Below are 21,343 nucleotides of genomic sequence, written 5' to 3' on the forward strand. Positions count from 1 at the left end.
CAAGTATATCATGTAAAACTGATGCAAAGCCAGCAGAACAAACCCGACAGGTGGCAGCCCGCTTGTTGTAGTCAAGGAAGAAGGTCGAAGCAACACGCGGATTTGCCAAATGCGTACGAGCGCTTACACGCTTGTGGCGTATCGTGACAGATGGCTTGAGGCCCGTCTGTTAATGTTGTTTGCGGACCTTTGCATTCTATACTCAGCTTGTCATGAACTGAAGGTAACGCTAAGGAATGGACACTTGGTGACGTCGCATAGCTCGCCGGACTGATGAATGTTACTGACCGCAATTTCACATGCACTTTGAGATTCATGCACTAACATCTCGTCACGCAGGCTTCCAACTTCACACGCCTCGCAATCTCGACGAGGGTGCTTGATCTACACTGCGTTTGAATTGCTTGTGTGAGCTATAGTGCATGCTTTTTTGAGCGTACCGGATCGCTGACGTTCTGCAGGTGACATACCCTCATTCGTCTTCAGAGGTTCTAATGATCGATCACTGCACTAGTCAAGACCCCTCGCTACGACTTAATCCACACGCATTCACTACTGTTTGGCACAGTAGGTCAGCAATAACCGCCAATGTTCCATGGCTCGCCTCGTATGCCACAGTCTCAAAAGGTCATTCCATGAACGAGTATGCCTGGGACAGATCATAATCTGCAAGACTTGGCTTCCATTTGAACAGGATATAAGTGCGCCATTGCGACTATGTCTTGTGCTTTTCAAACGTCTTTGATCGCATCAGGAATGGATTTACAAAAAGTATTGGTGACTCCCAGTCACGGTGCGGATATTGTTCCCATAATGACAATCGGCGTCAACGTGGCGTCCAGAATTTGAAGGAACGTTGGTCAGTACTCTGATTTGAACGGTATGTTGTGTTGTTCTACAAGCTTGATGACGAGATAAGCAGCATGGCAGTGTAGGAAGCCTGTATCATTAATTTCTGCCGTGTATTGAGAAAGATACCGAGATACTCTGCCAGTATGATCGGAAGCTCAGATTCGATTGTCCGCTGCATGGCATGCAATGCTGGAGTAGCACATGTCCTTGTCTTCGTCGTGTCGAACGCATCATGAGGGTAGTTTTGCGACTGAATGACTGTTGAGATGACACGCGAAAGTTCAGCCTAGACATGTCAGCGCAACATATTCTGTCATTTCTAGCGTTGCTGGACCGCAATATGATGGTGCCACCCACAGGGCCACGCCACCCGCCACTGACCGCGCATCACCGGGTCGAGCGCTTCCGAACTCTTTGCACTGCGGCATTGTGGCTACCTTTCTCGACGAAACTCGCTGCATATGATATTTACTCGACAGTCTCAAGTATCTGACATCGTTTCATAACGATAAGGCATTGAAAAGATTTGACAGCAACAATCCTCAAGGCATTAAGGGTGACATTTACAAGCGGGGTTTCGGGCTACAGAGTCAATCATCCGAAAATCTGGATACATTTAAGAATTATTTCAGTCACATACCGCTTCATTTTCATGGTTGCTTCATTCATCACAGTGAAAAAGTTGCTCCGGGAAGTTTGCCCTCATAGGCCATAGGTATCGCGCATCAAGATGTCCATTTGTGCCTTATTAACGCCTCTTCACACGATCCGTCCCGATGTACGGGGATTGTCGCGTTAATTAGACTTCGAAAATGTCTTTCTCGTGGCTGCGAAGAACAAACAGGATTGCTGCAAGTGTATCGTCGGTGGACTCGTTCCCTTTGTACCGGCCATCCGGCTCATAGAGTCTCCTGGCCGTGGGCGTGCTCACCAGGACCGGCCGCAGGAGCATCTTCCATTCAGCCAACCGGTAGCCAATCCAGCCTTACTGTCGAGGGTAAGTCAGATCACTCGGAACTCCTTACTTAACGACACAACTCGCCGGTTTATATCATCTGACGTAGCCTTGCTCACTTCCTTGCGCCCAGCACCGATCTCCCAAGTGCATTCCCTCTTCCACTCCGCTGGAATATCGTTCATCTGTTCCAAATGAGTGCAATCATCCTTGGTTTGGGACACTTAGCTTGGGACATATAGGCAAGCATGCATATCGCTTAGATCTCGTCGCTCTGGCTAATACGCCGATCCCGTTCCGAAGTGTAGTATACAAAACGGACAATTGCAGACCACCCAGGAACCTATGCGTTGATGCAGCCTCTGCCTATCTTCTACAAATTCAAATGCATTGTACGACAGCCCCTCTGTAATCTTCACCGCCGAGCGCTCACCAGTGGCATTGTCGGATCTCAAGTATGGCGATCGTAGCTTGTTTCATAGATGATGACTCTGTCGACGGCAGCATTGGTGGGGATATTACATGTTAATGAGGATCGAGCCTGCGCTCGCCTACTCCGCGGACTGTCTGGACGAGCTGGTTGTCCACGCCCCTGTGCTTGCATGTGGGTTGTCCGGGACGGATGGCCATGCGCGCTCTCCTCGCAACAAGTACTGCAGCAACGGCGACGATACCTGGACGTCATGGGCGGCAGAGGTTGGAGGCCGGTGAAAAAGATGTTCTGCGGGCAGCACGCCGACTCGACATAGAGCACCTTCCCAAGGTCGCCGAGTGAGTCTACGGAGGCCTTCTTGGAGAGCCCTACGGTACGTGTCCTGGAGGGAGCGGAGCGTGTGGCTGCCCTCCGTCGTGCCCTGTGTTTAGTAGACTTTATGGGGGTGACAGTGTCCTTTAATGGGAGGTGAGCTGTCTGAATGCGTATGCAGCGGATGATTTGCTTACTGATGCTGAGGCCGCCGTAGTCGTTGTTCCTTCGTTGTGTAGGCTCGGCGCCCTTGACCACTGCTCATCTTCCTCGAGAATGTTGCGCAAGAGTGGTTCCGGGAGCGGTACTGATGACATTGCTGCGATCATTTCTTGAGGGTTCTCGATGGGAGGTGATAACCCGGTAATTGGTCCTACTGACTGAGCCATCCTTAGCCATCCTGAGGACAAGTACCACATGCTGCTTGACGTACCGGTGGACTTAGGCCACTCGTCACCACCCTACGCCGAAAGTTAATGCGGACTGGAATGTGCTCTGGAGGTGTTGCTGTGTTTCCGGTATGGAGTTGGGGTGCCGATCGTGCAAGGAATTCGACACGGCCGCTACTATTCCGGCTCGCTTTAGTGACCTTATAACAAACGGCGAGCGTACAGGCTTTAACGGGCTAGTCGATTGACTCACTGATCGTCCATCTCCATCCGTTTTGGTTTGTACGTTCATAGAATCCAGATAGTCGGAGCTCGTAGCAAACTGAGAGTTATTTTGATGCACGCCGGATCGATACTGCGCCACACGTTGAATGGTGGTCCAAGTTCTGGTTAAGAAGCTGATGATCATTTCGGTGAGCGAACAAGTTGATATCGCGGATTGCAGTGAGTAGATTTCAGTACAAAATGTCGAGCACGTTGATCGTGAGCAAGAGATGCTTCTATGTGTAGCGAGAGAATCGGGCGATAGTGTAGTGCCGACAAAAAGCGGGACATGCAGTTTTAAGACGCGGAGCAAGTGGCTCATGGACTACTCTAATTGTCTAGCTGGGCGCTAATACTGCATTGGCCACAGAACAGCGGCCGTTGTTTCAATGTAGCTTCCTTGGCTCATCTTTTAGGATCCGTTCAGATTGCGCTCATGAACACGGTCAGTCTCGTTTGAGATCGAGCTTGTTCCCAAATGACATATTGAAGGACGTTGATGCATACGGCTGCGCTGGATATATTCGTGGTGCTCCCGTCAGATTGTCAGGCAGCGTTTACTTTTTTGAGACTTAAGAGAATTTATAAAGACGGACGATGTTTTTGCGGGGTCATGCAGGCCGAACATCAATCTTCTATGCATTGAACATTGATCGCTGATCGATTATCCTGCCGTTGTCCAGTTTGCAGTGAGAGAACTGGCCGGCTTTTTTGAATCGCTCGTGAAGCAGAGTGAAGCAGGCATGCATCATTATTCAGAGTCGAGCGTAGCTTTGCTCGGTCGACTCGAGGGCATGAACGCAAGCTTTAAAGCACTTGGAGTTAACAGTTGTAATGTTTCTCAGATATTTCCGGCGAGTTGCACGAGGCATCCTGAGTGTGGCCACGTAGACTTGCTTTCAGCTTGAGAGCAAGCCCTAGTAGCAATGAGCGAAATACAACTACGATCAACTTTTTAAGCTATAGTAGTGGTTATTAGCGGTGCCACATGGATCGCGCGCCACTGCCAGCAGCTCGAGCGCCCGGTCACTGAGGGAAAGTCTTTCCTCGCCTTCAGTTCATGACTCCCTCGTAAGCGGGTCATCTGTGAGTAGCGTCTTGTCTGACCTACCAGCCACAACGGGAACTCATGGTGAAACCGGGAGGGCGATGCTGCGGCCACGGCAGAAAGGGACAAGCCCGGCGAACCGGATGCTCTCAGAAGCGGCCCTTCAAGACTCAGGGGAAATACCATGTTCGGCGTGTGGCTTATCACAAGCAGCGCCAGGAGCGAGACGAGGTGTTCCATCGCTCAAGGGGAGGCTGCGAGTGGGATCGCCGCTTTGAAGCCATCTGGGATAGGCAGACAGAGGCATGAAAGGCGTGGGGGAAGGAGGCGGCGGCTAAGATGCTGCACATCTCGCCACGCCTGCCGCTGCTAGGGCTGGAGTTGGACGATCATGTTGAGAGTGAAGTCGTCGAGTGTCCCTATGAAGAGGACGGCCGTTGATTCTGAGCAGCCGTTGAAGATCCGGAGGAGCGGGGCCTCGACGCCTGATCGCGAGACGTGTTATAGAACATTGCACTCAACTATTTTATCTCACCACCAAGTATTAGATCGCTCACAATGTAAATATAAGCGCCTGGCCTGTTATCGAGATCTTCGAGGCGGTGGCATCCATGCGCGGGTGTGACCACCGCCACAGACGCATTGGTCGTTGATCGTTGGTGTTCGCCACGACGTGTTCGACTCGCGTTATTTGGTTCCAGTGGCACTTCAACTTCCGACGCGAATATAAGGACGGTCGCACCCCAGTTACTCTTAAGCAGCTCAGCCGCTCTTTTGCACCGCGCAGACTTTTGACTATAGAGTCTTCCTTCTTTGCCTCTGTTACTCCGGCTATTCGCCTATCATTCAATTGCGCATACAGCTGAGCCGTGGCCACCTATCCTAATGGAATGCGACGGGAACACCACATTAGTGAATCCAGAAAACGATCACCGCAGGATCGCGGCATCCCCCACTGAGTGGAGCAACGAGTCGGACTCGTGGTTCGATGATGAGCAAGAATTCGATGCAGAGGCCTTTGCAAATGCACAAAGTGAAACATTCACGGACAGCGACTCCGTAAGTCAGCTCGCCAATCAATGTTCGTTTCATCCTGTGCACTCACCAATACATACAGGATCCCGATAACATCGACTATTGCCGCCTGTGGAGGCGCATCAGCCCAGCTCAACCTGCCAACTTCGAAGAAAGGATTTTGGACTGGAAGAGCCGGACTGATGAAGAAGGGAATTATGTGAGCAGGTGCTTTTGGTAAGTTTCTGTAGCGGGCACGCACTCTCAACGATTCTGATGATTCATATCCTGTTAGACGCGCCAACAAGGGTCTTCATGGACAGGTCCGGCAACCCCATGATGTATATGGACGGTTCGCATAATGTCCGGCTGATGATGCCCAGGCCGATCCCACCACCGGAGTCATCCTACGCCTTACGGAAGGGACTGTGGGACTGTCATGTAGTGGACGGCAAAGTGGTTATCATGCAGCAGACTTTAGAGGAAGCAGGATCCCTGCGGCCTGGATATGTTGATGCGGGAAGTCTATCTAAAGTTTCTCGCTTGCGGGCTTCCGATAGCAAACGGGTGAGGCAGGTCCCTGTCGGACCAAGGCCTATGAAGAGGCAACCCACTTTGGTGAGCATTGTATACTGTTTTAAATGTCCTGACAATTGCTTACCGCATACTTTAACTCTTCTCTGCTCATATCACCGATCGTGACCCAGGGTATGCGCTCCAAAACCTCTGCTACACAGAGGGAATACAGCATGGCCGCCGTGGCTCACTTGAAGGAAGCATCGCAATCTATTTACCGATGCCATGATGCTTTGAATGTCAAGCGTTACGCCGCTGTCATTCACGAGATGGCGATAAGATTACGTTGGAGGCAATGATGTGCGGCGGTGGTGAGCATAAGGGATCTGAATAGAGGTCATTTAATTTGGATTAAATAGTGATTTATTGTATTCTCCACGATAGAATGTCGTCTTGTTTGTGAGGGATGGTCGTATGTTGATCATCGTCATTCGCGAATCAACCCCGCAGATCAGAGTCTTCACCACCGCTTGCATGATTCAGACAGCTTCAGCCACGCTGATGAAGACGAAGTGTATGTGGTGAATATGAGACAATCGATGAAGTAGCAGCCAAGACACACGAACCAGTCGCGCCTCTGAGGCTCGAGTCTGAGCGGCGGCGCTCGCCCTGACGTGACCACGTGACCTAGCGAGTCCCGCCACACCCGCCACACTCGCCCTGGTTCTCAGTGCTCATCTTCACCGACACCGGCCATCATGCTTTCATGATGGATCGACGATGGCCAGCGTATCAATCAGCATTCTATTTTCCACGAGAGGCTTCGCAAAGGCGAATGTTCGGCCTTCCTTTCTTCAGATAAGTATTGTGCGAAAAGTGCAAACTTAAATACTACTCGTACTGATGCTGTCTCTATTACATTGCCGCATAATGTTGCATCAGCAATTTGATGCATAAAGTTTTATTCAGAAGGCACTTTGCAGAAAATTCTGGCCCTGGAATTACACAGGGCTCTTACATTTGTGGGGATAGCTGCTGGGAACTGTCAGTCCCAGGGACCTCCCACTATCGCCAGAAAAGAGCCATGAGATATATTAGAGATTTTAAAATGAGGTTTTGTGAGAAACTGGCAAGGAGGGGCATTTCAAAGGGCTGCGTCGAGCTTGGCGCGTTGCATACACGGCGTTCTCATCGTCTCTATCATGTTCGGGCAGACCTGAGTTGTACGCCAGCTTTGAGATGCGATTGCGACGACCATAGCAAGGATGACCGGATGATTGATCAAAGGACTCGCTGAACAAGTTGGTCTTTCGTAGGTGAGCTTCGCGTGCCACAGCGGTCCAGGCTTGCGATTGGCCGCCACACAATCGTGCCACTCCCGCGTCCCCACGACGAAGTAATTCCCCCACTCATTTTTTCAGAATTTTCTGGCATTCTGTGGCCTGCTCGGATCGCCATCATCTTGCATGCGATACGTTCTGGGACGGAAAGAAGAAATTCTACACTCGGATTCGATGCCGAAGAGGACCATCCGTGCCTGCGATGACGGCTGCAACGTCGAAGAAATATCTGAAGCGTTATCTCCTGACTGGATGTTATGAACTAGGCCTACTCGTCCTATGCATTCCCTCATAGCATCAGTATGGGGTTCTATCGTCGCCGAAGACCTGTTGGAAACGAATGGGTCTCGAAGTCTCACCCAAATGCTTCCGTGTGACTCGTTGTCTTGAACGCTACCTACAGCCTCCATTTTCACAGGGTTTTCATCAAGAGAGCTTTCCGCTTGCTCGGATATGCCGCCTAATTCATGCAGTCGACAAACGCGACACGTTCTAATGCGTCTCTTGATACCAGGCTGTGGCCCTTGGTGCGCGATCACTGCGACAAGCTCGGTCGACCATAAGGCCATCGTTGCCGTCCCATGGCGTATGCGGGACTCCAAAACCAGAAGACATGTAGACGCGGTTATTGGATTGATCCTGTGGTTTCGTGCGCATACATAATGCTCAGTGGCGTAAGCCTTCACATGATACACGTCAGCGAGGACTTCAATGGACTGACCTCCTTCTCAGTCATTCTCAACTCGGAAACCGCTTACAACTTTCCATCTGATTGCGTGCGGATCGTTGGTTGTTAATTTCGGTACGGTGGTCGCATTGGTAGAGTGTGACCGTTAGCAGCATCCTCGAGCGAGCCTAGGCTGCGGATCTTGGTGCTCGATCACTGCGATAGCTCGGTCGTTCGTGAGGCCCTCGTTGCCATGGCGTATATGGGACTCCAAGAGCAGAAGACGCGTAGACGTTATTATTGGGTAGCCTCTTCTGGTTTCGTGTGTACGTATTGCGCTCAGTTGCGTAAGTCTTCAAATCATTACATCAACAAGAAGTTCAATGGACTGACCTCTTTTTCAGTTATTCCCAACTGTGAAATCGCTTGCAACTTTCCAAGTGACTGCCTTGACATAGTTGATCTCTAGCATCCGGTACTGTGGTCGCATTGGTGACTATTGGCAGCGTCCTCGAGCAAACGTAGGAGCAGGTCTACTGAGGGGCTCTCCACATCAAGAGTTTCTCCTCCGCCTTCCCTGCACGAGTGGGGCTTCGCTTTCTGGCGAAGAACTTGGATGTTGCAAGGTGTAGCGTGCAGAATAAGGAAGCCACGAGCAAACAAATTCCCAGAAGCGCGTCATACGTGTCGATTTACGATCAACAAATATCAAGAGATTATTCTGGGCCAGATTACCGACGGGGTTGTGGCTGCCCATGGCTGTCATGGAAGGAGAGTCGAGAAGAGAGAGAAAGTCGCGCGTCGACGCTCGCATGAACAGGCGCCTACGCGATTGTGGCGGAAGTGCCACTCAACGGGCACCCAATTGTTGCTTGGCTAGGCGATTTCGCGGGAAATCCGTTGGTTCTTGGACTTTAATACTGCAAATATGTTCTCAAACACAATACGATCAGTAAGTACATATAGCTTATCGACAAAAGATGTAGTTGAATGAAATATTTATCCACAGGCCAACCCCCCAGCTTCATATAGCTTACATCTCGCCGCATCACTTGATTACAACAACCTCTCCTACTGTTTTTCTTTCCAACGTTCCGTCCTTCCTCCCGACGAGCCCGTGGCCACATGGCCTATTTGATCGCGAAGGGGCCTGTGATCATGCGGGAGCCAAAGGGCGTGCTGAGCTAGCGCTTCCGTCGGTACGCGTAGGACAGACAACGTTGTCTGTCTTCCTGCGACCAGCTCGCGTCCTCCTGCCATTCGTACATGTCCGTCCTGGCAACGTCGACGGAATCGCTATAGGTGCCGACATCGTTTCCCAGGTCAATTTGTGACCCAGTTGCCGAGAACTCCGCGCAGGGGTCTGCTGTCTCCCCGCGATTGCTTGTTGATGTGACAAGTCTTATAGTCGGTCGTGCAAATGACTGACAATTACTCAAATTCTTCAATTCTGAGGCTCCTGTGTTACGTGTTTTCACTCACCGCGCGGGATTCCAATGACGCTGTCCTCCGTCGTCCGTCAAACATTCGCAGACGTAAGGGATTCGCCCACTCACTCTCGAGGACGTGCTCGTGCTGTATGGGCACGAGCGACACTCTCGACCCTACCGCAGACGCCGTCGGCGTTCCTTGCCTCGATGACAGGAACGCGTTAAGGAGCGGGCCTCCAGTCTGTTGACCAGGGATGAAAAATAACGGAGGATACAGTCATCTAGTTCACTTACCATCCAGTCTTCATCACGTTCGGGCTCGTACACGCTCTCGCTCCCCCCTACATTCAACCCGTCTAGCGTATCCGCGGGCAGCGGAGGGAGCTGTCGGGTTGGTCATCAATAGTATGGTGGTGAGTGCACATATAATGACGGCGCATAGGCACGCAACTGACCGGTTTGTCTTTGCCGCTCGTCATTGATTGTGCACTTACAGTGACCTCGGATGCGACACTCATGAAAGTCTTCGCTGCAACTGCCTCCTTATACTTTCGCGCCCATTTGGGAGGATCGTGATCCATTCGTTGGGTGGAGGATATCTGTGTGCTCGTGCTTCTGACCGAGACGCGAGGCTTTTTGAAGAATCCAAGAGCCATGGGAAAATTTACAGCACCGATAGGGTTGAGCGTTCGATGTGGTTTACTGAGGAGAGGCCTTGAGCTCTATGCGCCTTGGAGGATGAAGAGGTAGTAGTTGAGGAAGGCGGAGGTGCAGTCGTCGTGGTTAAGAGGGAAATCGCGCGAGTGGCAAATCACGATCGATAGCGAGCGCTTATTGGATTGATCGCTGAGGGTGGCGAGTGGCGTCCAATCAATGTCAATGTCCTCTCGGGCATTGGGAGAGCAATATGGATTTCAATGCACTGTGAGTACAATGTATATTGGGAATATGACAGTGAAGGTTCATGAGATTGATATATACAAGACATAATGTGCAAAGGCAACGTTACTTCTCAATCCTCCGTTCGACTACCTAAAGTGCCAGAGACTGCATTCTGGTGCACCATAGAGCTCGAGACAATATCACACAGAATCCAGAAAAGAAAAATAATGCAAACCGTAAGTTCACCCCATCGATCTCGACCATGGTCAATGTTCGAATGCAATCTTGACAGCATTACAGGTCATTGTCCGTTTTTCGCATTTACGATCTCCAATGCGTTGTTGTTGATCCTACATAGCACGTAATAGAAGTCACCCTCAGCAATCATTGACATTTGCCGTCTGTCTATCTCCCGAGAGTCGAGACGTGAAACACTTCGAGGGCTGATGACGCCCCCCTTTCTTAGCCATGCTCTCCACATTCTGTTGCTCGTGCTCATGATCGTCGCACGAATAGTGAGTGTATATATTGTGATGAGTCAGTCTCTGATTGGCTGACTTATCAAATGATCATCCTTGCTCCTCGTTGTTAGAGCGAGCAACGTTCCATATTGAGAAAAGGGAGATATCAGGATGGATATAATCTACTTCGGCAATTATTGTTCAATCCTCTATTCAGCACCCCGCCAACACTCGCATGTCATTCACGTTATCCCTGACTCGAAATTCCTCTTTCATAGGTCCACATTTCAAGCTTGACCACACTGTTGCTACCCGTTCAGTGTCGCTCCTCGCGCATCTTCCTTCGTCAGCAATGAAATTCGTAAGAAGTGGGCAGGAATGCTGGAAGGAACATCATCTCAAGCGCGACGACGATGGTGGCTCGACATGATTGGAGTTAACGACGACGCCTGTGTCCATATCATGCGCTGTTTCTGGCCATACAGCAGCAGCTGCGCTGTCATCCGCATTAGCAATGGAATATGCAGAATGAATGGCTGACAGTTCGTCTTGAGTATTGCAGGTCGCGATCCTCAATCTCTTCTTCCGTTCGGTATTTGTAGCCTCCTGTGATTCGTCGACTATACACATTCTCCTCTTTCTGCACAGATCGATCGACACCTCTCGATTTGACACATATACCGGAGCAGTGAACATCGCTGCATGTGCGTCATCCACTTCAATTCCCGGATACTGGTTGCGATGTGGGCCTACGGCTCGGTAAAACACAGTTGGACCCTCGGTCGGCAGCGCGCTCGACTCTTGGAACGGACCTTGCAGGCCAGTGACTTCTCCCTCCCAGATGCCCATGGAAGCCAGTTCAAACATGCTCTGCGCACGCACAGGCGCGAACAGAATGGCTCCGGGTCCAGGATCAGGAACGGCGTCATCGTGAATCCCAGAGAACGTTTGCATCTCGAGACAAATCAGCCTGCAAGATCTGAGCGCTGCTCGTTCGATGCCAGCTCACCGTCTCACTGCACACATCTTGCTCCTCTCCGAAGCTGTCGATCATGGCTGTCTCTTCGTGTCGGAGGCCGAACAATCGGGCCTCCGGGAATAGAGGAGACAATGGTCTAGATATGAATGTGTCCTCCCTGCCGTAGCCATCCCCTTGTTGATTCATTTTGTAAGATCCGTTGTTGGTCGTGCCTGCGGGTGTGCTTACATAGGATATCTCCTGTGTAGCATTCATGGTTACGTCACGATCGGTGTCGAAGACTTCTGGTAGTTCAATAGGCCTTAAACGCATTGCTATGTCATTTTTCCTGATGTCTTGGAGTTCTTGAGCAGCTAACATATGCGCCATCTTAGAGTTGTGAACGGTGTGGCGCGCTTGAACAAGACCAAGGCAACCGAGCCACGAATGAAGTCAGTCTCCTTGCACGTAATTGTTGATTGATAGAGTCAGGAAAGCTTACTACTTCCTCTGTTTAGGCACGCCACTCGAATTTAGAGGAGAAAAGGATATACCATAGAGTCACGACGGCCAGCGCTTATACAGCAATGTCCCGGTTTGGTCACCATTGTCAGTACTTACTGATGAAAAGCATGATTCCCACGCAACCTTGTCTGATCCTTAGAGACCGGGGATAGATCACAATAGTGCTGTGCATAGTTGCGACAACGCGGAGGATAAGGTAATCTGGAACAGTTCTACAGGCATCGTCATTCTCTCTTGTACACATGCTTGGTAACGGCTGGCTTGCCCCAATTGATGTATTTGGATGTGTCCTTCGCGATTCTCAACTCACAAAGTGGAGAACATAGGTCGCAAGGCGCGCTCAAGCTACTCGATGGTCCCGGGGGTAGATATCATATCGGGCTGCGAATATGGTCTCAGCGGCATCGTCATCGCCACGATGGCGCAGGTCTCTTTCTTATGATGATTAAAGATCGTCTTTGTTGTTTGAATCATGTCGGCAAGGCGAGCGTCATTCATTGAATCGCACATACTCTAGAGCCATGATTGATGAGCATTGAATGGCAGCCATTGATTTTCTGAGATACACCAGCGATGATCTCTCATGCGGTGGTAGCTGTGGATTTTCCGTTAGACATTTCCCCTGTTTATGTCAGATTGAGACAAGACAGTCGACATTGCATGTCGTACGTCGTCTATTACCCTTCGTAATCAAGACTTCATGCTAAGTATTATGTGTACGCCTCCTAATATTGCAATACCCTGTATTCACCTTCTGCAAGTCGATGCGACCGTAGACGGTCATCCTGAACGATCGTTGAGCAATTGCGAAGCGAATAACGACCGTTGCAGCCTCTATCCGTTCCTATACATGAGGTATTTCGCTCATTACTGCCCATCTTCATAATGAACGATCCCAAGGCATTCGTATATTGCTCAGACAAGTAGATGTTGTTCACCAGAAAGAATGACAGTCATACTTCTGCAAGCAGGCTCAGCAGGTGGTTGGCAGACATGATGCGGGATGTATATTCCATCTGTGAGAATGTATAATAGACTATTCCGTCATCTGCCGGCAATGACGGCTTATGTGCATAAAAGGCACATTTATGAAAGACTTGTTGTCTGTAGCTCAGAAATAACCGATCCGGAGCGAAGTAGCCCAGAAACGTTACAGTACTACTGCGTGGCGGATGCTGCGAAAGATAGACTACTGAGCTATGTGCTGCTGCCTGGTTAGCCTCGTTGGGTGTCCTCGGCTGCAAATGTGTCGGATGGCCTGCGATGTCCTCCGTTGATTGACAGTGCGTTGGAGCAAAATCAAATGCGCCTGACGGTCCCTTCAAATAGACTCTATGGTCTCATATATATATTTATTTCCTATGGATGATAGTTCTCTGAACTGTCTTTCTGACCGCTCAGAGGGCAACGACTACTGTATTGCCTAAGACGGTGTTTCAGCTCATTCTACCTTCGAGTATAAGTTTTCAACTTTGCATCGGGACTTGGTGGCCACGCGCGAACAGTCGTAGATTTTGGAATAGATCCGTCTGACTCGGATGGCGAAGGCGGCGTAGTACTATACGGCTAAGATGATGGACCCGGTTGTCCCAAGTGGGTTTCGCTGTGAATTTATTTTCTTACGAAACATATGATTTTACTAGGCTCATCAGAGCAGCTTTCTCTTGCTTGAGTGGAAGTTGTGCGGCCTGCGATTCACGACAGCGGAGTGATGAACCACGTCAATGCCGCAGCTGGAATCTAGCCATCTTATTGGTCGCCACAATACGTGACTCAACTTCGCTGCAGGTATTGACGCTCACGGAGGCACAGACTTTGCCAACTGGATGATCTTGCCTGCTCAATGACCGTTGATGCTATTCTCTGTCATGAGATCTGTTTCTATAGACCTGCGTCAAAAGATTATCAAGACAAGGCCTTGGCAGCTATGCCTGAACGACCATATCCGTGTCGACTTACTAGTAGAAGGTGAACATCAATCTATAGTCAATATTCAAAGACAAACCACGAAGAGCAACTTGTTCCTATTCAACCAGCCTTTCAGAACGTCACCAGCCATCCGTCAACTTCCTGACTTTCAAAACTGCGCCTCCTCGCTCAGGCAACTGTCCGTTTCGCTCAACACGTCATTTTCTTGAGTCCGAACCAGTGATAATCCTCCCACAGCACACCATCTGTTTCGGGGAGTTGAAGAAATGGGCTTATCTCGAAGTCTCATTCGTCCACAATGTACAGCTTGCATCTCGCGATGGCAGCTCAAGGTCAGATCGCATCGGCGATGAAGTAGAGGTTGATCCTATGTCGTGCTCGCGTCGAGCAACAGGAACGTGGCTAATATCAAAGGTCAGACATATCGCTCGCTCTATAAGAACGCAGCAGACGCACCCAGAAACTCTGCTGGCTTCGAAGTTCGGAAGGGCCGATTGTTCATTATGACCACCAAATACTGCTTCGGCCCTCATTTTCTTGCTTGGCACATTATCATCTAGACCCTTCATGTCAATGTCCTCGTCGAATGCCTCAGTGAACTCTCTCTTGTGTGAGCTGTGAAGTCCCTCTTCATTGGACGACTCCGACAGCGTGTCTGACATATCACTTTCGGCATCGCTCGAGTTGGATTCATCATCCTGCGGATGTAAGGGGTGAGCGAACAACTTGTTACGCTATACCCCACGTGTTCGCTTACCTCGACGTCATCCAACCATCGCTTTTGACGGCCCTCGCGTAAGGCGCCCATTTCATCCGTCTGTGTGCCCTTCGCGACGGCATCCAAGCCGACCTCGGGATCAGCAGCTGTACCGGACTCTACAACCGGATAATACGCGGTGTTCTGCTCCTACGTTGGTCGCATAATATGGAGTTAGCATGTCATTGAGCTTTCATGTACCTGAGTAACGTACCGTGTGACTGTGCGTGCGTTTACCATCCATGACACCTTCTTCACTCCTGATTTTTGACACGCATCCTTTAGGCCCTGTCTTGACATCAAGTGACCGCCGTACGCCACGGTTCGGCTTCATCGCACTGCCTTCTTTCTATTACATGGCAATTTGGCACAAATTAGCACGGAAGAAACGATGGACGTCCATGACAGCGCACTCACCGACCGTTCGGACTGGACCAGCAACCTTTTGTTCTTCCTTTTAGGCAATACTATACGAGGGGGCGGCCTCCTGGGACTACCGACGACCTCCATGAAGCGCTTGTGGAGTGGATGATCCGTGATATCGTAGCCATTTCCACTTTCCTCGAGCAAATGTCGCAGGTACACTATGGAATGACCGCCAACGTGGCTGGAGTTACTCATCGTTGCGACTGTCAGACGTGGTGAAGCTTAATGGCCCGTCAGAATAGGTCAGCAGTCCGTTGAATCTGAGAGCCTGCCTACTGAAGTTGACAGGTATCGAGCGTTACACGCTGCAGAATTAGCTAGAGTGCGAAGTGGGGAAGGGGAGTGATGGAGGGAGCAAGAGGGACGCGTCGTGGTTCAAGCGCTTATTCTCACATGTCACTTTGGCCGCCGAGTGGCCACGGCCGACGGAGCCTGAAAACATCGCGCGATATGGCCTTATTGTCAGAAGGCTTAGCCTGAATTATGCCGGTACGTTATATCATTGTTAATGGACATGTAGTTGAATACAGTCTCTTGCACATTTGTCTAGCTACTACGAGCCCATCCGAGGTGTCTTTGCACACTCCCTGCTCTCCATCTCCACGAGACTATCCTCACCTATATACATGTCAATTCCGTCCGTCTACGCCGTGCCAGATGCTTACATCGCAACCTTTGGCTGCGAAGGCATCTGGACATCCTTTCTGCCATCCTCCGAGATCTCCTTCTGGAAGTCCTGCACCCTGCTCAGAGCATCCATGGCTAGTCCGAGGATATCGGGATCCACCGCATTCAGGTCGACGCCGCTAGGTATCATGGGAAGCTGGACCAGAGATTGCAATGAAAGCTTGGAAATCATGGACAAGCTGCAGCGGCCGGTCTCATCCGCTTGCTCGTGGCGGTCGGATTGTCCTGGATTGGCCGTCTCGAACAGCAGACCAGACGTAGGCGATGGGGATTGTTGCGATAGGGTGGCCCACTGCGAGGTGTGCCGGCCCGAGTTGTGCACCCCCTCACGGTATTCACGCTCCCATTCAGCAGCGGATGACTTGTCGGAGTACACAGTTACCCACTCCTATGAGGAAGACTTGTTGAGCTGTCATTTCTTCGCTGTATGATTCACGCCACTCACCGTCTCTGACATATGCCCAGGTTCTACTCCACTGGTTGCCCCTTCCCCATCCCAACTCGTCCCTTCGTCGCTATCGTCCTCGAGAAAGAATGCATCCACCATGTCGCGACCGCGAGGCAATCGACGCATCAACTCGATAGGTGGGGGATAGATTTGCACCGGGTGGCCATTGAACTAGTGGCGATGTGAGTTGTGTAGATCACGATCCTCATTCATCATCAAGCTTACCATGCCGTAGAAGTTGGCACCGCTCTTGTTGAAGTCAATCAGTCGCCTCCAGTCTACTCCATCAACCTCCATGGTGCCAAAAGTTCCCTGTGGCAGCGATATCGGATCGCCGAGGTATGCATGGTGAGCACACAAGTAATTACGGATGTGGTATTTGGCTGACTCACAGTTTGGATCTCTTCATCCGACACGTCCGTAAATTCTTGTTTTCTCACAACAGTGGTGAACTTGTGACCAAAAGGAATGGCTTGATGACCGCAAACCGCCTCTGAGAGTTCCGGATGGGGCTGTATAATGAGCAGGATATAAGGTATCCTTTTCTTGACTGCTTTTTTAATCTTCTTGAGTAATCCAACCATGACCGTCTTCAATTAGAGGAAAGTCGTGACGAGAGGTAGACGAAGACAAAGGTGAAGACCAAAGACAAAACTTGCGCAAAAGATGCGTACTGAGATGTATCGATGTTTGGTGAGTAGTGTGTGCGATGAAAAGGACGAGGGAGGACAGGTGTCTGTTACTTGTCTGGTAGGGAACAAGTGTGCAGGGCAAGTAGCAGCGAGCGGCGCGGTTGGTACCCATATCGCGCGCTTATGTAGGCGCTCGCTGCCACTCGGACCAAGCCCTATCACATCAACGTTGTCGCCGCCTCGTGTTCTACTCCTAATACAATTGCCGTTTTCCAAGAGTGCCTGAACACTCTAAGGTGGCAGTTGTCAGAAGGTAACCTTTCAAAGTAGACTTTGGCATGCGAGGCTCACAAATGGCAGTGACAAGGCGGTCACGACCACGGCGCAGGCTGTGCAGGCAACATCCAATAAGGCTGTGTGCCCAGTAGTCAGTTATGCTGTGAGTCTCTCTGTTCTATCTCATAGCCGAGAGTTTGACCATTATATGGACTTCAGTGCATACTTTGATAATGGTCTCGACGCTGGGAGGTCGTGCTGCCGCCGTCACTCTATAGGTCTTCATTGTCACAAGACCCAGGCTGTCGGCTGAATCGTGAGTCTTATTTCTTAGCGAATATGAGACTATGTAGTTGAATACTCTCTCTATACAAGTAATGGCTGATCGCCACATGTCGCGCAGTTACTTGATCAGGAATCGCAAGAGCATTCCAAGGAAAACAACCTCTATAACCTTTCATCAATCACCCAGCTCTGGACGAAATGAGTCGATGTTTTGTAATGGCCCAGATCACATAGAACTCACATCAGTTCTCGCTTCGTCGTTGAGTTCGGTTCCTGGAGAGGAAGGTACGAACCACACCTTGACCCTTCTTCTGCCTGGCATGCTCGATTGCAACCCGCCTCTGTTCTACGATCGCATATGCGGCCATGAAGTCGTAGGCCAATTGCGCGTGCTCTAATTGACGAGTGGCAATGCTAGTGCTGGAGCTGCTTTCCGACGATGCTATGGTCAACGATGTTTGATCACTCTGGGTTTATTATCAGTATGTGTATTGTGTTGGTTTCGTCTAGCACGGAAAGCTCACCATCGGCTCCTCGCTCTCGTCCTCGATGCGCATTTCCTCTCCGCTGCCCCATTCCGAACCGTTCGTGATAGGCACTGCGAAGTTATCGGCAACAAAAGCGTTGCCGTACGCATTGAAGTCGTATCCAAATTGATCGAGCTTGGGAATGTGCACGGTGAGCACGCAGGCGGCTACGGACTAGTTGACGTTTACCTGACTTCCGAGGTGATCGTTCTCGATCGTGTCTGTTTGCGTGTTCACAGGCGCGAAAACCTGCGTGATTGTGGATGATTCCTGGTGATTCACTCGAGCGACGCGTGGACGGCGACGAAGTCGACGTATGGCACGCTTCATGGCAGTCACAGTGGTTCTGAAGAGGGACATCCTGGAAAAGAACAACAAGATAAGCATATGAGACGTAAGTCAAGCTGCATGCTGCCACGCACACTACACGATGAAAGCGTTGGTGGGTGAATATTAGGCTCTCAAAGGGAATTTCAGGACGTCGCTCGTAGTGGTTGAGGACAAAGGCGAGAGCAGTGTGCGGGCGCGCTGATTGTCTGTGTTTTGGGAGTGGCGACGCATTACGTAAACTCAGCGGCGGCCTGATTGTTGACTCAGAACTCTTCTCTGCATTAGGCAGTCGTGCCATGCATCATAGCCCGCTTGGCAGGTGCTTGAGACTGCAACGGTGGAGAAGAACCTGCTTCCGTTAATACAGGATTCAAAGATGTTCAAGTGGTCCGCAGTTCGCACCCTTGTCATTGGCGGGCACCGGTGGCCTCCCATTAGTTTCCCTATGGCTCTTATACAAATACTAAGTGCATACTGGGATGTCCGTAGACGGTCAGTGCGCTTTGCGCAAGACTGGTGAGTTCGTGCATGCAAAATTATTCCTCCTCCTCCACTGACTCACTTATTTGTGCCAGACTCCACCGCGGCAATCAAGATGCCATGTCCACTAGTATCCTCTATGAGATACTCCTTAGCTGTATGATACTAGCTTTCTCCTGTATTCTGCGAGATTGAAGGACAACATGTTCCGTCACCTTCTGCAGGTCACGAATTATGTTACGGTGTAGGTGGCGTATTCTAGTTTTATGTTCTATTGCAAGGCCGCTTTAGCATCTGGCCGTACCATTGGAGTACGTCGACGCGAGCGATGATTACTTCAACGGGCGAGAGGACAATGATCGCCGCAGGCTTGTCAAGTAACCCCACGAGAAAAATAGTTTTAGGCGAAACAGAGGCGACCTGAAACATTTTCCGGTCTTGAATTATTGTATGAATATGCAAATATTCTCATTTGTGTGCACTACAGAAAGACTAAGGTCTGAGAATTTGGAGTAGAGATGCCTGTGGCGCGCGCCACAACCGGGTCGCGTTGAGTCTTGGATTATCACATGACCGCGAATAGCGCTGCTCAAGCGCCGAAGTCTCCGCCGAAGTCTCCGCCCTGCCGCTGACAGCGCTGCGATTCCCTCGAGCGTCTGCGGCATGGATCACTCTTTCTTCGCGATATTAAGTTCCTTGCGAGGTCGCGATATAGCTGCTAGCATTTTGGATCCCGCTCTCGCACATCGTTGGCAGCACTGCTTTCACCAATTACAAAGGCCCCATCTGAAGGCCCTACGAGACTCGAGATGCGCCTTCCGAGAACACACGGCGAATTGAACGTCCATTTTCAAAAGGTGAGGATTCACGATTCACTACATGACAAAGTGTGAAAGAAAATAATTTGACCAACTTCTTTGTATAAGCACAAGTTACAGTACCTTCTGGGATCTTTCCCGCACATCTCATTCTCGCCCCGGTCCTTCTCTCACTTCGCGGTAGGCCAAGGATCATATTCTTTCACATCTGAGATTCATACCTATCGCCCACCACGACCAAAAGGTGGTTCAAGGCATCCCTTTCTGCTACATCTTCCTCGCCCAATATCTTCCCCGCTGCGGCCTCGAACTCATCGAACGCTCGGGTAGTTCCTGACAGGCCCACATCCCTATCCTCCTGTTCTGCAGCTGTATCGGATATGCTGCTTGATTTCCTCGCCATCAATTCATGACGTATGCTTGTGGGCAAGTGTCCCCGGTTTTCGCCATCCTGCGATCGGGTGCGAGAAGATAAACAAAGGGGGGAGGCTGATGGTAGCTGCAAGGGATAGCGACTACCCCTGCATATTGGTGTCAGTGTCGCTTGTATGTGGCCCGTGCTCTTCTTGTGGGCAGAGTCCGCTGCGGTTGGTGCGTGGCTCGATCGTCTTGTTATCGCTTCCCTCATCGAGCCGAGCCAGTTGAGTGCAGCTGCTGCTTTCGGAGCCAGCTGAGCAGTTTTCGGCACCGTTTGACCGGCCTGATGCTGGTGCGATCCGTCGCTTCTCTTATCCAAGCTACGCAATTGTGTGGTGGCGCTCAGCCATGGGGTCTGTCGAAACGAGGTGTGGCTCGTCTACCGTTGAGCATGCGAAACCATCGGTTGTAAGTAGACAGCTCGAAGAATCTGGAATGACCTCACCGCTTCAGTATGCAGCCGCCCATTATTAATATATATGTTCATCTCAGGTTCCGATCCACTGTGCGTGGCCATAGAGACCACGTCGTTTGGCCCCAAAGGCGAAAACAGGATTGAATCAGATTCTGGCCTAAATGGCGCAGACAACTTCTCGTCTTCATCCTCTAGGTTGACTGGTGGCAACTAAATGGAGGTCAGCATATTCATTGCGATTCTCAGACATGGCTCACTGATAGCATCTTGTTGTCCTCCGTCATAGTGGTCATGATTCCATCTCCACGTATGGTCCCAGCTCCATCAAGTTGACTTAGTTTCATCTCCCCTAGGATTGGGGAGAGTAGCTCAGGCGGGAAAGCGACTTGCTTGTCGCCTCGTCCATGAGTCTGCATAATACAAGGTAAGCACACAGAATGTCACGGACGTAGCTAGTCAGGCTGACTGACAGTTTGACCGTTCTTGGCCGTCTCATTTTGTGTGGTTGCGTAGGGAGCAGCGTTCATGAGTGTATTGTCGATACTTGGTAAACCATCTAACCACGTATTTCGCGGTAGTCGTGTAGCAGTCCCGCCACCTTTAACGTTGCGCAGATTTATTGGTGCGGACGGAGGTTCGGGTGGCAAGGTAGCGTTGCGGCGAATATATGGGGTGCTACCTGCTGTCGAGTTTTCGGGACGACGGCGAGACAAAGGCTGCATAGGTACGCGTCGTGCCGCTTTTCGTCCATCGCCTAGCGGTTGATGATACGCGTAGTGAGCTCCAGATACGTGGGCCATTGAGCGGAGTGTGAGATGTGGCAGGGGAAGAGTGGCGGGGTGAGAGGGAGAGCGCGACTTGAACATGGGC

General features: G+C 50.6%; 15 protein-coding genes across 15 annotated transcripts; 6 read left to right on the plus strand and 9 right to left on the minus strand.

Moving 5' to 3' along the window:
* Positions 1–44: 44 nt before the first annotated feature.
* LAESUDRAFT_728271 (uncharacterized protein) lies at positions 45–819 on the plus strand. Its single transcript, XM_040909402.1, has 2 exons — positions 45–408; positions 462–819. Exon 2 carries the CDS (start codon positions 495–497, stop codon positions 663–665), a length of 171 nt encoding a protein of 56 aa, XP_040762143.1. The 5' UTR covers positions 45–408; positions 462–494; the 3' UTR covers positions 666–819.
* Positions 820–2,332: 1,513 nt separating this feature from the next.
* LAESUDRAFT_761229 (uncharacterized protein) lies at positions 2,333–2,869 on the minus strand (the record flags this gene model as incomplete). Its single annotated transcript, XM_040912884.1, has 3 exons — positions 2,333–2,399; positions 2,482–2,696; positions 2,750–2,869. 3 exons carry the CDS (start codon positions 2,867–2,869, stop codon positions 2,333–2,335), a joined length of 402 nt encoding a protein of 133 aa, XP_040762144.1.
* LAESUDRAFT_728275 (uncharacterized protein) lies at positions 2,806–3,198 on the plus strand. Its single transcript, XM_040909403.1, has 2 exons — positions 2,806–2,932; positions 2,986–3,198. Exons 1-2 carry the CDS (start codon positions 2,898–2,900, stop codon positions 3,146–3,148), a joined length of 198 nt encoding a protein of 65 aa, XP_040762145.1. The 5' UTR covers positions 2,806–2,897; the 3' UTR covers positions 3,149–3,198.
* On the minus strand, positions 2,873–3,507 carry LAESUDRAFT_728276 (uncharacterized protein; the record flags this gene model as incomplete). Its single annotated transcript, XM_040909404.1, has 3 exons — positions 3,191–3,507; positions 2,986–3,118; positions 2,873–2,932 (listed from the first exon to the last, which is right to left on the minus strand). A coding segment is annotated over exon 1 (160 nt), but the record flags the coding sequence as incomplete, so codon positions are not given.
* A 1,897-nt stretch (positions 3,508–5,404) lies between these two features.
* Positions 5,405–6,223, plus strand: LAESUDRAFT_308808 (uncharacterized protein). The gene is made up of 3 exons (XM_040901939.1): positions 5,405–5,504; positions 5,563–5,885; positions 5,975–6,223. Exons 2-3 carry the CDS (start codon positions 5,583–5,585, stop codon positions 6,140–6,142), a joined length of 471 nt encoding a protein of 156 aa, XP_040762147.1. The 5' UTR covers positions 5,405–5,504; positions 5,563–5,582; the 3' UTR covers positions 6,143–6,223.
* An 893-nt stretch (positions 6,224–7,116) lies between these two features.
* Positions 7,117–7,865, minus strand: LAESUDRAFT_309055 (uncharacterized protein). Its single transcript, XM_040901941.1, has 2 exons — positions 7,845–7,865; positions 7,117–7,762 (listed from the first exon to the last, which is right to left on the minus strand). The coding sequence occupies exon 2, from the start codon at positions 7,690–7,692 to the stop codon at positions 7,201–7,203; it is 492 nt and encodes a 163-aa protein (XP_040762148.1). The 5' UTR covers positions 7,693–7,762; positions 7,845–7,865; the 3' UTR covers positions 7,117–7,200.
* Positions 7,866–8,413: 548 nt separating this feature from the next.
* LAESUDRAFT_308998 (uncharacterized protein) lies at positions 8,414–9,299 on the plus strand. Its single transcript, XM_040901940.1, has 2 exons — positions 8,414–8,742; positions 8,800–9,299. The coding sequence occupies exons 1-2, from the start codon at positions 8,546–8,548 to the stop codon at positions 9,122–9,124; spliced, it is 522 nt and encodes a 173-aa protein (XP_040762149.1). The 5' UTR covers positions 8,414–8,545; the 3' UTR covers positions 9,125–9,299.
* Positions 9,300–10,470: 1,171 nt separating this feature from the next.
* LAESUDRAFT_728281 (uncharacterized protein) lies at positions 10,471–11,844 on the minus strand (the record flags this gene model as incomplete). The annotated part of the gene is made up of 4 exons (XM_040909405.1): positions 11,791–11,844; positions 10,695–11,731; positions 10,569–10,617; positions 10,471–10,501 (listed from the first exon to the last, which is right to left on the minus strand). A coding segment is annotated over exon 2 (556 nt), but the record flags the coding sequence as incomplete, so codon positions are not given.
* Positions 11,845–14,015: 2,171 nt separating this feature from the next.
* On the minus strand, positions 14,016–15,476 carry LAESUDRAFT_728283 (uncharacterized protein). The gene is made up of 6 exons (XM_040909406.1): positions 15,445–15,476; positions 15,150–15,398; positions 14,947–15,081; positions 14,733–14,882; positions 14,432–14,673; positions 14,016–14,377 (listed from the first exon to the last, which is right to left on the minus strand). Exons 2-6 carry the CDS (start codon positions 15,351–15,353, stop codon positions 14,248–14,250), a joined length of 861 nt encoding a protein of 286 aa, XP_040762151.1. The 5' UTR covers positions 15,354–15,398; positions 15,445–15,476; the 3' UTR covers positions 14,016–14,247.
* A 183-nt stretch (positions 15,477–15,659) lies between these two features.
* LAESUDRAFT_728289 (uncharacterized protein) lies at positions 15,660–16,349 on the minus strand. The gene is made up of 2 exons (XM_040909407.1): positions 16,307–16,349; positions 15,660–16,245 (listed from the first exon to the last, which is right to left on the minus strand). The coding sequence occupies exon 2, from the start codon at positions 16,015–16,017 to the stop codon at positions 15,820–15,822; it is 198 nt and encodes a 65-aa protein (XP_040762152.1). The 5' UTR covers positions 16,018–16,245; positions 16,307–16,349; the 3' UTR covers positions 15,660–15,819.
* On the plus strand, positions 16,063–16,638 carry LAESUDRAFT_728291 (uncharacterized protein). The gene is made up of 3 exons (XM_040909408.1): positions 16,063–16,233; positions 16,291–16,475; positions 16,529–16,638. The coding sequence occupies exons 2-3, from the start codon at positions 16,303–16,305 to the stop codon at positions 16,548–16,550; spliced, it is 195 nt and encodes a 64-aa protein (XP_040762153.1). The 5' UTR covers positions 16,063–16,233; positions 16,291–16,302; the 3' UTR covers positions 16,551–16,638.
* Positions 16,639–17,583: 945 nt separating this feature from the next.
* LAESUDRAFT_728293 (uncharacterized protein) lies at positions 17,584–18,510 on the minus strand. Its single transcript, XM_040909409.1, has 5 exons — positions 18,436–18,510; positions 18,203–18,374; positions 18,011–18,148; positions 17,728–17,953; positions 17,584–17,675 (listed from the first exon to the last, which is right to left on the minus strand). The coding sequence occupies exons 2-4, from the start codon at positions 18,371–18,373 to the stop codon at positions 17,729–17,731; spliced, it is 534 nt and encodes a 177-aa protein (XP_040762154.1). The 5' UTR covers position 18,374; positions 18,436–18,510; the 3' UTR covers positions 17,584–17,675; position 17,728.
* A 1,026-nt stretch (positions 18,511–19,536) lies between these two features.
* LAESUDRAFT_728297 (uncharacterized protein) lies at positions 19,537–20,363 on the minus strand. Its single transcript, XM_040909410.1, has 3 exons — positions 20,283–20,363; positions 19,750–20,232; positions 19,537–19,680 (listed from the first exon to the last, which is right to left on the minus strand). The coding sequence occupies exon 2, from the start codon at positions 20,042–20,044 to the stop codon at positions 19,844–19,846; it is 201 nt and encodes a 66-aa protein (XP_040762155.1). The 5' UTR covers positions 20,045–20,232; positions 20,283–20,363; the 3' UTR covers positions 19,537–19,680; positions 19,750–19,843.
* Positions 19,977–20,763, plus strand: LAESUDRAFT_309345 (uncharacterized protein). The gene is made up of 4 exons (XM_040901942.1): positions 19,977–20,232; positions 20,293–20,466; positions 20,519–20,693; positions 20,760–20,763. The coding sequence occupies exons 1-3, from the start codon at positions 20,134–20,136 to the stop codon at positions 20,615–20,617; spliced, it is 372 nt and encodes a 123-aa protein (XP_040762156.1). The 5' UTR covers positions 19,977–20,133; the 3' UTR covers positions 20,618–20,693; positions 20,760–20,763.
* LAESUDRAFT_728298 (uncharacterized protein) lies at positions 20,517–21,295 on the minus strand. Its single transcript, XM_040909411.1, has 4 exons — positions 21,251–21,295; positions 20,987–21,197; positions 20,760–20,897; positions 20,517–20,693 (listed from the first exon to the last, which is right to left on the minus strand). Exons 2-3 carry the CDS (start codon positions 21,193–21,195, stop codon positions 20,843–20,845), a joined length of 264 nt encoding a protein of 87 aa, XP_040762157.1. The 5' UTR covers positions 21,196–21,197; positions 21,251–21,295; the 3' UTR covers positions 20,517–20,693; positions 20,760–20,842.
* Positions 21,296–21,343: the final 48 nt, after the last annotated feature.

Source organism: Laetiporus sulphureus (genome assembly GCF_001632365.1).
Source record: "Laetiporus sulphureus 93-53 unplaced genomic scaffold LAESUscaffold_33, whole genome shotgun sequence".
Lineage (NCBI taxonomy): Eukaryota > Fungi > Basidiomycota > Agaricomycetes > Polyporales > Laetiporaceae > Laetiporus > Laetiporus sulphureus.

Bases quoted from the DNA above. Each gene is read 5' to 3' on its own strand.
- LAESUDRAFT_728271 (XM_040909402.1), top strand. From the start codon at position 495: ATGATCGATCACTGCACTAGTCAAGACCCCTCGCTACGACTTAATCCA.
- LAESUDRAFT_309055 (XM_040901941.1), bottom strand. From the start codon at position 7,692: ATGGCCTTATGGTCGACCGAGCTTGTCGCAGTGATCGCGCACCAAGGG.
- LAESUDRAFT_308998 (XM_040901940.1), top strand. From the start codon at position 8,546: ATGGCTGTCATGGAAGGAGAGTCGAGAAGAGAGAGAAAGTCGCGCGTC. The intron at 8,743-8,799 runs GTAAGTACATAT...ATTTATCCACAG, and splicing joins TCTCAAACACAATACGATCA to GCCAACCCCCCAGCTTCATA.
- LAESUDRAFT_728275 (XM_040909403.1), top strand. From the start codon at position 2,898: ATGGGAGGTGATAACCCGGTAATTGGTCCTACTGA. The intron at 2,933-2,985 runs CTGAGCCATCCT...TGCTTGACGTAC, and splicing joins CCGGTAATTGGTCCTACTGA to CGGTGGACTTAGGCCACTCG.
- LAESUDRAFT_308808 (XM_040901939.1), top strand. From the start codon at position 5,583: ATGGACAGGTCCGGCAACCCCATGATGTATATGGACGGTTCGCATAAT. The intron at 5,886-5,974 runs GTGAGCATTGTA...ATCGTGACCCAG, and splicing joins TGAAGAGGCAACCCACTTTG to GGTATGCGCTCCAAAACCTC.
- LAESUDRAFT_728298 (XM_040909411.1), bottom strand. From the start codon at position 21,195: ATGCAGCCTTTGTCTCGCCGTCGTCCCGAAAACTCGACAGCAGGTAGC. The intron at 20,898-20,986 runs CTACGCAACCAC...CTGTGTGCTTAC, and splicing joins ACACTCATGAACGCTGCTCC to CTTGTATTATGCAGACTCAT.
- LAESUDRAFT_309345 (XM_040901942.1), top strand. From the start codon at position 20,134: ATGGTAGCTGCAAGGGATAGCGACTACCCCTGCATATTGGTGTCAGTG. The intron at 20,233-20,292 runs GTGCGTGGCTCG...AGTTGAGTGCAG, and splicing joins GGCAGAGTCCGCTGCGGTTG to CTGCTGCTTTCGGAGCCAGC. The intron at 20,467-20,518 runs GTAAGTAGACAG...TTCAGTATGCAG, and splicing joins AGCATGCGAAACCATCGGTT to CCGCCCATTATTAATATATA.
- LAESUDRAFT_728291 (XM_040909408.1), top strand. From the start codon at position 16,303: ATGCCCAGGTTCTACTCCACTGGTTGCCCCTTCCCCATCCCAACTCGT. The intron at 16,476-16,528 runs GTGAGTTGTGTA...ACCATGCCGTAG, and splicing joins GCCATTGAACTAGTGGCGAT to AAGTTGGCACCGCTCTTGTT.
- LAESUDRAFT_728289 (XM_040909407.1), bottom strand. From the start codon at position 16,017: ATGATTTCCAAGCTTTCATTGCAATCTCTGGTCCAGCTTCCCATGATA.
- LAESUDRAFT_728293 (XM_040909409.1), bottom strand. From the start codon at position 18,373: ATGTCCCTCTTCAGAACCACTGTGACTGCCATGAAGCGTGCCATACGT. The intron at 18,149-18,202 runs GTAAACGTCAAC...CACATTCCCAAG, and splicing joins ACGATCACCTCGGAAGTCAG to CTCGATCAATTTGGATACGA. The intron at 17,954-18,010 runs GTGAGCTTTCCG...TAATAAACCCAG, and splicing joins ACGAGAGCGAGGAGCCGATG to AGTGATCAAACATCGTTGAC.
- LAESUDRAFT_728283 (XM_040909406.1), bottom strand. From the start codon at position 15,353: ATGAGTAACTCCAGCCACGTTGGCGGTCATTCCATAGTGTACCTGCGA. The intron at 14,883-14,946 runs GTACGTTACTCA...CGACCAACGTAG, and splicing joins AACGCACGCACAGTCACACG to GAGCAGAACACCGCGTATTA. The intron at 14,674-14,732 runs GTAAGCGAACAC...TTACATCCGCAG, and splicing joins GATGGTTGGATGACGTCGAG to GATGATGAATCCAACTCGAG.
- LAESUDRAFT_728297 (XM_040909410.1), bottom strand. From the start codon at position 20,044: ATGGCGAGGAAATCAAGCAGCATATCCGATACAGCTGCAGAACAGGAG.